Genomic DNA, 10,545 nt, shown 5'->3' on the forward strand with positions numbered 1-10,545 from the left:
TGAAATGTGTTACATCGTGTGTATCGTTGTCTCCATATGGGAAAATGTTTTTAGCCATAGACAGTTGGTGATCACATCGATTGAAGATATTTCCTAGGATATATTCAATTGTGGCAAAGTCAGAGGACATGATGCTGTGGGAAACAGTCACTATCAAGGCCTCTTTTGTATGAAATGCATTTACAGTATGTTCTCTTATTACATTGCTGCATTTTCAATTTTTTCCCAAATTTCTTTTCTTCTCATCTCTTCTATGCGTTCACCGGCTTCTTGGATTTCAAGCTGTAGAAGGCACTTGGAATAGAGAAATGGTGCAAGAGCTTCCAGCATTCCCTTCACATTCTCTGTCAATTGTCGAACACTTTTGCTCCAATGTCCTTGCAAATTCTTCTCCATCCCTTCCACTAGAACTGGAAAGACTTGTTCCATTGCTTGTGATGCCATCTTCCAGAATTGCTCATTGTTCCACACATACAATGCGCGTTCAGCAACCTAAAATCAGAACCATTAGTTTACTCCAACATCATCTCTTACATAATTGAAATCCAATAAGTGTAGGTTTGGTATGACAGAAAATGTCTTTCACCAAATGGGAGTAAAATGGCTTCTCTCATATAGATGTTATATCAATTCTTAGTAGTACTTAAAATCCATTTGCAAATATTATTAATAAACATTTGAAATTTGAAGATGAACAATTTAGAATGGTTAATCTTGAATAGTAAGCCAAGTCCAAAGAAAAGTAATTTACCTGCGAGTTCCAACTGTTTAAACACTTGGTAATTTTGGTGCACAAAGGCAGGGCAAGTTCCTTGTACAATTGTGGATCAACAGTCTCCACAAGTTCTTCCAATTCACCAATAAACAGAACTTCCTTCTGGCAATTTGTAATAGGCCAGTACTTCAATATGCCTCTTATAACAACCTCACCAAGTTCAGGCTCTTTTTGCACAAACTGAGATACACAATAAGCCAACTGCCTATGATAAACTTGCATCCCTTTTGGTTTATGCAAAGGGACAAGAACTCTATTCAAGAAAAACTTGTGTTCTTCTTTCAAAGGAACACTAAATCCATTTATAATTGTGCCCCATATTTCAAGAAGCTCTCCAATTCCAGGGTGCCTTTGATCAGTCTCGAAAACATAGTGCAAGAATACATCATGCATAGTCTTTCTCATGAATGGTCTGTAGAATGTTAACTTTGAATAGATTCTGTGGAACACATTCTTCAAGTTGTCGCGTTCTCTTTGATCTTCAGATTGGAATAACGCGAGGAGACTAAGGAGGAAAGCGTGGTCTATGTAGATATGGAGGGATTCAACACTTGTTCTACTGACAATCCTGAGGAAAATGTCGTAAACGATTTGCAAATGTGGCCAGGAGGGTGTTGGATTGCTGACAAGATCATCGTCGTCTGGTAATACTGAGACAACAGAGTGAATTGGTGGTGGGAGTGGCCTAAAAAGATTAGATGACACCATTATGAAAAGGGGTGAAAGTACTTGATCATCAAGTGGTTTTATGAGAGTCTTGATGATGGAAAGGAGTTGGATGAGTTTTAGCCTCTTTAAATCTTGTTGTGAAGGGGATTCTTGTGGATCAGTGAAAGTGTATGCGAAAGAACAGTAAGATATTAGAGAAAGCAATTCCTCTGTCTCAGAATCAAGAGAACTTGTCATGTTCCTTGAATCTAAAAGGAGTTGTTTTAGAGTAGTGTTTGTTTTTCTTGGAGAAGCTCTTGGAGAGTTTTTTGGGCTAAATGTTTTCCTTGGAGAGGCTTTCGGAGAGGCTCTTGGGCTGTTTCCATTTAACCCACCCATTGTTCCTTTTGCCACTAATGAGTCGTCTGATGGAAAAGACTTTCTGAATAGTCGATCTCGATGAGTCAATGCCAGTCCTTACCTCAAAAAGAGTATTTGGAAGCAAATGTAGAAGGTTGAAGTGAATGGTTAATGGTTTATTTAAACCAACGATTAGCACTAATTTTTTCTTGGGTAGTGTGAAACAGGAACAAGAAATACGATGTTTAAGAGGAAAGACTCTTGGAAATGTCCGATAATTAAGAGGTTTTTTAGAGTGAAGACAGATAGGTAAAGATAAGGTGAACTTTGTTCTTTGCTCTATAGGCTTCTTATAGATACTGATGAGTGATGTCTCATCACTTAGTCATCAAACTAACTATGCATACAGTTTGATATTATTTTTTAAAATCTATATAATATGTAATCTATCAACAAGAATGGCACCATTAACTCCAATGCAGTGAGCAATTCGGAGTTTAGGACTAACCACCTCATCTCCCATTTCTGATATGTAAAATTGGCAAGTCAGATGTTTACAACTTGTTTGCATAGTACAATGATAGTGATTCACACACTTGAATACAAACCAAAGTAGACTGAATTGTTCACTCTGCCATGGGTTCAAGTTGAACATTCTAAATTGTCCCAAATTCAATGCTTCTAATATCAAGAAAATACAAGTCCCATTGATCACTTTAAGCCTCAACAACCTGATGATAATTGGTCTGTAGTTCTACAAGATCAGAGATAACAGAGAAACTTAACCATTTCTTCTTGTCACAATAAACTAGACAAGGCTGCATAATAAGGCCAACAAGAATAGCCAAGAAACTGACAATCATGACCTTAAATGAGCATAGTGCTATAACAACAAGAAGAAATAATGTTGGTGGCAGACAAATTAAAATTGAACCAATTGTTCCTAGTGGAATCCTATAAGGTCTTGATGCTGCTGGATATTTTATCCTTAACTTGACAAAAGATAGAAATTCCAAAATCATTCCAAAACAGTTCATAAAGTTCTCAGCAGCTACAATTTCTTGAAAACTAAGGCAAGACAGCAGCACAACACCTGATGCAGAAAACAAAATACTGATAAGAGGGGTTCCATAACGCGATCTCTTTGCGAAAAAATCAGGAAGCATCCCCCGTTCTGCCATTCCCAAAAGCTGATATGAGTCACCACTCATCTCAGCTAAAAACATTCCCATATTTGACACAGCCGAAGCCCCTTGAACCCACAATCTTAACCATACTCCTCCAATGATCTTAGCAATATCCGAGAAATAACCATCACTCCAAAGATCACGATGCAACGGAACAGCTCCCGTGCCAAATAAAAGAGGGAAAAAGTAACCAGAGACAACTAAAGGAAGTGCATAGAATAAAGCCTTGGGAATTGTTTTACCAGGATCCTCCACTTCCCCTGACATAGTACTCACTGAATCCCAATAGTTCAAATTCCAAAATAGTGTATTTAGATACAATCCCCATTGTACATTTTCTAAATCCACAACAAACCATCTCGAAGGCTCCAACTTAGGAAGCGCGATAAATCCCATAATTACAAAAGGAAGGAGAGAAAATATCGCTAAAACTGTAGCAACCCAAGCAACAATAGTTAAACCTCTATAGTTCAAATATGTAAGTGCAATAACCAAAGCAAGAATGGCGATTGTTCTTGGTAGACCATTCGCCAATGCTGGCACAGAAGATTTAATGTAGTCTAAAAATAAAACAGGGTACAAGGCATTATCAACTACACCACTCATCCATTTCACCCATCCTAATTGAAATCCCCAATAAGTACCAAAAGACTTTGAAACCCAAACAACATATCCTCCGTTTTCGGGGAACATAGTGGATAATTCTGCAGTTATTAAAGACTCTGGAATGCTCCATACAATAGGAAAGATTAAATAGCCAACAAGTGCTAAAAATGGACCGGCTGCACGGACAGTATCTTCAACTCCAAAAGGACCACCAGAAACACCATAGAATATAAGAAATGTAAGAGGAACAAATGAAACCTTGCTGAATTTCGCTCCTCCTCTATGTAAACTCGAATATTCAACATTATCTTCTGCCTCCATTTGATCACTGGCTCTTTGTTTCTATATAGCGTATCAAATTATGAGTTTTCAAATTACTCATTATTGGCCTTACACACATAAATTTCTATTAATTAGTGTCTTGTAAGCTTATCAAATGGTTTAACCTAGTCGGATTCAGAATTTTATGAATGAATTCCTACGGAACTCAAGTTAATATACAAATAATAACGAAATTTAAAGCTAAATATTTATAGAATTTCAGTATTTGAGCAAAAAAGCTAGGGATGAAATTTTTACCTCTGAAGATGCACACACCAGCAGAGCAAAGTCAAGTGTACTTGTGAAGAAGAAGAGAAAATTTCTTATACTTGTCAGAAGCACGGAGGGAATCGTTAATCTCGAGGAGAATAGACGGTTGTTATTAAGGGCAAGGACACGTGTCAGTTATCGGGGGAGGGACATTAAATATTCTTGGCTCCAGATTCCTGGATTATGTCCACACAAAAAGATTCAACACATGTTGAAATTTGATGAATCTTATCACCACCATATGGTTGATAACATTACACACAACAGTGTTTTAAAAGGTGGGGGCGTGAGGCGATGCATTTTATATAGTACAGGATGATGCGTAAGCCTCGAGACATGGGGGCGTAAGTCCTATGGATCTACGGGGCGTAGTCTCATGTATATTCATTTTTATAGTTTTATTACTAATAAAATAAGCAAAAGTAAACCTTTTAATGATTTAAGATTTTTATTTGAGATAAGTATTAATAATCAATAATAAAGAAAAAAAGTATTATAATTAGTATTTGAGAAATATTATTGCACCAATAATAAAAACATTATTTAGAGCAAAAAATGTTCAAAAAAATAAATTTAAAACGCCCGGACATACGTTTTTATGCTTGGGGATTACGCCTCAAATTTTAGGACTTACGCCTTATAGATCTACGTCTTTAATTATGCCCCGAAACATTTTTGGTATGTTCCGCCCCGAGACTCGTCCCCAAAAAGTTTTTAAAAACACTGACACAGAGTGTTCCCTAAAGTGTTTGGTGAATTTTTATATCTGCTTAATAATTTTTTTAAGAAATGAACTCAACTTTACAAGAAGTTGCTTGTTCATCAGACACTAATATTTATTGGTCGTAAGGTATTATTTGTGGTCAATTGAACGTGTATATTGTCTTAAAATGTTTTGAATGTAGTATACCTTATGAATAAAATTAAAACTTATGTCTCAAAAGCAACATACTTAAGTTATGACTTTTGCCTATAAAGTAGGACTTTCGGTTAATTTAGTAGGTTTACTATCCTAAAATGTTTTGCATGTTTGTCTTATGAGCAGAAGTTAGTACGTACTTATGGCTGATATTTTTAGCTAGATGAGTGCAGAAATTTTAATAGCGAAAACATTTTATTTTTTAAAAGCACAAATTTTATTTTATTTTTTAAAAAAAAAGAAGAACTGTCAACTTTTAATCATAAGTATTTTAGAACTTTGAATTAAACAACTCAAATATTTTTATTAATATATAAAAAAATTACAACAACATCCTAGAAATAATATTGCAAATAAATGACTAACCTCTTATTAATTAGATTAGTTTTTATTTTTTATAAATAATAACATTGCTAATGTTTTATGTCATTTAAGAATACTTAGAATAAAAAAGATAATTTTAAAAATATACTTTTTTATTTTTTTATTTTTTATGTATATGTGTATATATTTAAGGTCCTTTCAGCCCATTCTTCAATAAATATAAAATAAAAAATACAATTTGATGTTCAAGGAAGAAACAGGAGTACGGGCGACTTTGCGGTGAAAGGTGATAAATGTTCTTCTCTTCTCTGCAATCTTCCGCAGGTGTTATCTTCAATTCTTTATCATTTTGATGTATATATGTTACTCTTAGAGTTAATGAAAGACTTGATTGATGAGCGTCTGCTAGTTGTTTGCCGAAATGCCTCACTGAATACCAACCTTTTTTAAAAATAAAAAATAAAAAAAATTCAAAAAGTAGAATTTTCTATTTAGATGTAATGAAGACCACTAATAAAATGATGGGCCACGAGTTTTCTTGATAGAAATGTGTTCTAATTCTTGGAAGCTCACTTAAGATGTGTTCTGTTGTATATATGGATGGAGAACTATTGGTAGGCTTTAGGTGGGCAGGCAATGAGTATTGGATTGCCTCTAAGACCCTAATAACATTGAAATTTTCATTAATTACTGATTAAAAAAAACCGAGTTTGTTTGATAGAAAATTATGAAATTGAAATTTTAAGTTCAAATACTTATCAATCACAACCCAACTTGAATTTGCATTGTTAATCTATTTGGGTTTTATTTTGAAATTTTTGGATGGAAAAACACTCTTCATGGAATTTATTGCATGCAAGAGTGTATTTGGGATGGAGGGAGTATGTTCTATTTGTGTGTTGCATTCTGGAACCCAACTTACCTATTTTGTGGGATTGTACTAGAACTAATGAACTAATGCTCTGTCTAATTGATTGAAGGTCAGAGTATGCTGAAACTAGTTTCTGAAATGTTGTGCGCTCGAGGAGGTCAGAAGATGAGGCCTTTTCTATGTGCGCAAATTAGTGGCTTTCATACTACAAAGGTAAAATGATTTGTGTTGATGCTACTACTTCATGCAGCCTTTCTATTTTCATATGTGCATACATAACTTTGGCAGGAAAGAGAGCGAATGTTCTTGCTTCTGTCTTGTTGACTTGAATGGTTTTCCAATAGGACATGGCTATTTAAATCTAAGCTAATCCACTTGTTACTTCTGAGGTTTTTTGTTTTGTTTTATCCAGTGGTGTGTTTATCTATTGTTCAAACAAAGACGGTCTTTACTTAAAACAAATGCAGAAGAGTGCTCATTAACTTCCATACAAATGACATTCTGGTAAGACTGACTGGTGAATATTATGGTAGGAATGCCACAATTACATGGGAATCAGTATAATCTTCGTGTTTCCATACAAAGCTTGTTGGAATGAACTCTATCTTTTCAGAGTGTCAATTTTCATATTGAGATAAATGATCGAGTTAGTCAAGAGTTAATTGTTCTCTAGAGAGTCTAGACTCTTAACAAATCTACGTTCACTGACATTGTTTCTCCTTCCATTCCAAGTTTAATTATCTAGTTTTGCCAGTTGCATGTAATTAGAGATTAAATAAATTTGAATAGTTTTAGACTTCTAATATTAGAGTCATGGACAGATGTGTTTGAGAAATTGTTGGACCATGTAAAAGTGGAATAATTGTTGTGAAGATCTCACTTCAAGGCAAAAGCGATATGATCGAGCAGTATTTAGATCTTCATTAAGACATATCTAAATGAAAAGCTGTTCTATATAGTGTCAAGTGACTGGGAAGGTACTCTGTGATGATAGAATCATGTAACTGTGAAAAGGTGAAGCTGCAAACAGTAGGTTTTTGAGAATGTTGGCCGTTTCTAAATTGTAAAGAATATGTTGACATGCATATTATAATCTAGTGAAATAATCATACCATGGACATAAAGCATTTTGAAGCAACCACCATTTTGTTGAAATAAACTCTTTATTGTTGATTTTGCCTAGTTGAGGAATCAGTTGGGGTTTTTCCTCTGTTGTGAGGATGCTTATGTAGAAAGATACTTGTATTGTGTATATATGTGATTGCTTAGTTGACAAAAACAAGCCAATAAAGAAGAAATTACACATTTTTAGTGTTAACTGTGTGTGATATTATACAAGGTTGTTGGGAATTGATGTGCAGGCAAGATGAATGGATGAATTTGGGATTTAGAGTAACTAGCTTTATAAAAAAGTGCTGACCTTATGTATCTTTAGTGTGCTGTTGTTACCTTTTCACCTTCGCTTTTGTATAATATTTGAAGCAGACATGTGCTGCAGCTTCAGGAAAAAGATAAGTTTGGATTGTGTTGAGGGAAGAGATTGTAGAATAGGAGAACAAATCCTTTAAGCTTTTAGATTGGATATTCACCAAATCCATAAAACAAACCAAATACATTAAAGTTCTGAATCCCTTCTGGCTCAGAAAGGAGCTCGAAGTGATTCCCATCCTTTACTTATAAAATAAGGAATGACACTTTCATCGGGGAAAAGAATGATAAGGAATGACTTTTGAGAAAGAGAGAGAAGAGAAACGCTGTTGATTCCATATCTGTAGCACTGATGTCAGCCCTGCTTACATGCTTGTATACTTGTGGTTTCCTTGCTACAGTTGTGCGGTTGTGCTTTTATTAGAATTGTGGCCTTCCTCCTCCTTTTTTTGAATGTATGAGCTTGTTGTAATAGCAAGCACTGTTCCCCTTTATTCCATGCATTTTTAGGAATCGGAGGAATGGAAAAAGGAGAAAAAACAGCATTCAAGTATCACAGTGTGATGCTTCGGTGTGCTAGCACATGATGTGTATGTACATTGTAAAGTGATTGCTTTGCTTTTGTCTTGCAGCACTGCTGTACTGATAAAATGTTATTCTTTAGCAAGTGTTAAAAGATATACAAGTTCCACTTCATCTGTGAAATTATATGGTTCCACACTGTCCACACATAATTACCTGCATTTATGTTTTATAGGCGTTGACCTTGACAAATGTGTGACGAACCATCAAACTTAATCTGTACTTGAATTTACAGCTTATTATAGACATGGACCCAGATATTTTTGAAATAGTGCCCCTTGAACAAGTTTGTTGCTTTGTTTGGCAGCCTGGTTTAGCACCTAGAAGCTTTTTCGGGGTGGAAGATTTTGTTGATGATGACAATAGCCGTCCATACACTTACCAGAAGGGGAAAAAATCTAAGAACCCAAACAAGCATGTTTCTTTCAAGCAACGGACTGTAGCATACATGGAACCGTTCACACTTGATGTTTTCATATCAAAGCGCTTTGTTTCAGCCTCAATCACCCATAGAGTTACATGCAAACAGGTTGCAGTAGCCGGTACAAACTCCAAAGATATCAAGGCAGTGCTCAAATCACGAAGTGATATTCCTGCATGCTTGTCTGTCGGTCAGATTTTGTCCGACAGGGCAAGAGAAGCTGATGTATACACTGCTTCTTATACACCTAGAGATAGGGACAAATTCGAAGGGAAAATTAGAGCGGTTGTTCAGTCCCTCATTGATAATGGTATCGACATCAAAGTTTATCTTGACTGAAAAAAAGGTACTATGTCTACCCATTGTATCCAAATATATTTAACCACCTTAAAGTAATGAACCCTTATTGCAGTCTAGTTAGTATTTGTATTTGTTTTAGTCTGAGATTGTCATAAGCCCCTCTTTGTGGAGAAGGCTGGCTTACTCACTTTTTTGTTTTTTCTGATTGATTGGTCGGTCTATGCCATCTTTACTAGAGAAGACCAAGTAGTGTGAATCCTTGACCTGGATTGGATATATGTATGCCCTAACATGGAGCTGAGGAAGGAAAACCTATAATACAGGCTATGGATGCTCCAATCTTGCTGTGTATACTCATTGTGTGTTTACATCTTTCGTTCTGCTGTCATCATCAAAAGCTCCAAGGACCAACACAGCTAGGGAGCAACATCAGGGGCTTACTAGTGCACCCCCCATGTACGACTGTTGAACTCGATTTGGAGGGATGAAGTGACATTTGTGTTTCTTTAATTAATTGACAAAATGTCACCTTAGGTTATAAATATCATGTAAGATTGTGAGGAAGAATGGACTTTACAATCTATAGCACTTGACTCAAGCTTATAATCAAAACAGATCTTCCTCTGTTTAGTGTTTACCCCTAGTCTAAAAGTAACAAGGGCTTTATCAACTTACTACACCACTCATCCATTTCACCCATCCTAATTGAAATCCCCAAATATGATTTGGTAACCCAAACAACATATCCTCTGTTTTCGGGAGGATAATTCTGCAATGCTCCATATAATAGGAAAGAAAGATTAAATAGCCAACAAGTGCTAAAAATGGACCGACAGTATCTTCAACATTAAGATCATTTGATCACTTTTTCGCGCTGATTGAGCTCTGTATAGAGCATCAAATTATGAGTGCCATTAGCAGATCATATACTATATTAAATAGAACTTATACTTCATAGATTGCATATTTAACTTCTAACTTTTTTCTATAAAGTAGGACTTTCGATGAATTGTGTGTGTCCGTTGTCTTAAAATAATTTTTTTTAAAAAGTAGAGGTACCACAATAACAACCAATTCAAAAAACAAACTTAACTTTTTGGTTCTTGATACAAATAGAAAGACCTTCGGTGAGTGAATAAATTACAAAACAATCTTGTTTTGGTTTAAAGTTGTTCAAATATGTTTTTCTTGTTTGATTTTGATTGCTTGACTCAATGAGGAGATGAGATCCATACTTCTTGATAGAGTCTAGCTCAGAGAGAAAGAGCATAAGCACTAAATGTTTAATTTATTAATAAGAGAGGTGCTTGATTCTTATTTTAAAGTTTTGATTAATTTTATTTGCATCGAAAATTCATTTGTCACTCATAGGCAATTTTATTTGGAAGGTTCGAATTTAAAACCATAAGTTAGGAAATTATGATTCAATCTTTAGTTAAAAGGAAATGCATAAGATCAAAATACTGGAATAAAGGGGATCTATAAGAATTGAAGTAGAATCGCATAAGAGTAAAGCATTACTCAAATAGTTGA

At 35.1% G+C, this 10,545-nt stretch overlaps 3 protein-coding genes and 1 non-coding gene across 4 annotated transcripts; 2 read left to right on the top strand and 2 right to left on the bottom strand.

The window, feature by feature from the left end:
• Positions 1 to 174: 174 nt before the first annotated feature.
• Positions 175 to 1,822, bottom strand: LOC125815116 (serine/threonine protein phosphatase 2A 57 kDa regulatory subunit B' beta isoform-like). Its single transcript, XM_049494498.1, has 2 exons — positions 752 to 1,822; positions 175 to 492 (listed from the first exon to the last, which is right to left on the bottom strand). Exons 1-2 carry the CDS (start codon positions 1,820 to 1,822, stop codon positions 199 to 201), a joined length of 1,365 nt encoding a protein of 454 aa, XP_049350455.1. The 3' UTR covers positions 175 to 198.
• Positions 1,823 to 2,483: 661 nt separating this feature from the next.
• On the bottom strand, positions 2,484 to 3,897 carry LOC125816610 (probable polyamine transporter At1g31830). The gene has a single exon (XM_049496223.1). The coding sequence runs from the start codon at positions 3,895 to 3,897 to the stop codon at positions 2,500 to 2,502; it is 1,398 nt and encodes a 465-aa protein (XP_049352180.1). The 3' UTR covers positions 2,484 to 2,499.
• A 2,084-nt stretch (positions 3,898 to 5,981) lies between these two features.
• LOC125816941 (small nucleolar RNA snoR103) lies at positions 5,982 to 6,084 on the top strand. The gene has a single exon (XR_007442264.1). It is a non-coding gene; the product is annotated as a small nucleolar RNA snoR103 (small nucleolar RNA).
• A 309-nt stretch (positions 6,085 to 6,393) lies between these two features.
• On the top strand, positions 6,394 to 9,227 carry LOC125816612 (uncharacterized). Its single transcript, XM_049496226.1, has 2 exons — positions 6,394 to 6,494; positions 8,599 to 9,227. Exons 1-2 carry the CDS (start codon positions 6,399 to 6,401, stop codon positions 9,049 to 9,051), a joined length of 549 nt encoding a protein of 182 aa, XP_049352183.1. The 5' UTR covers positions 6,394 to 6,398; the 3' UTR covers positions 9,052 to 9,227.
• The last annotated feature ends 1,318 nt before the right edge of the window (positions 9,228 to 10,545 follow it).

This window comes from Solanum verrucosum, unplaced genomic scaffold (assembly GCF_900185275.1).
Source record: "Solanum verrucosum unplaced genomic scaffold, falcon-dt-bn FXZP01000261.1, whole genome shotgun sequence".
In the NCBI taxonomy this organism is placed as follows: domain Eukaryota; kingdom Viridiplantae; phylum Streptophyta; class Magnoliopsida; order Solanales; family Solanaceae; genus Solanum; species Solanum verrucosum.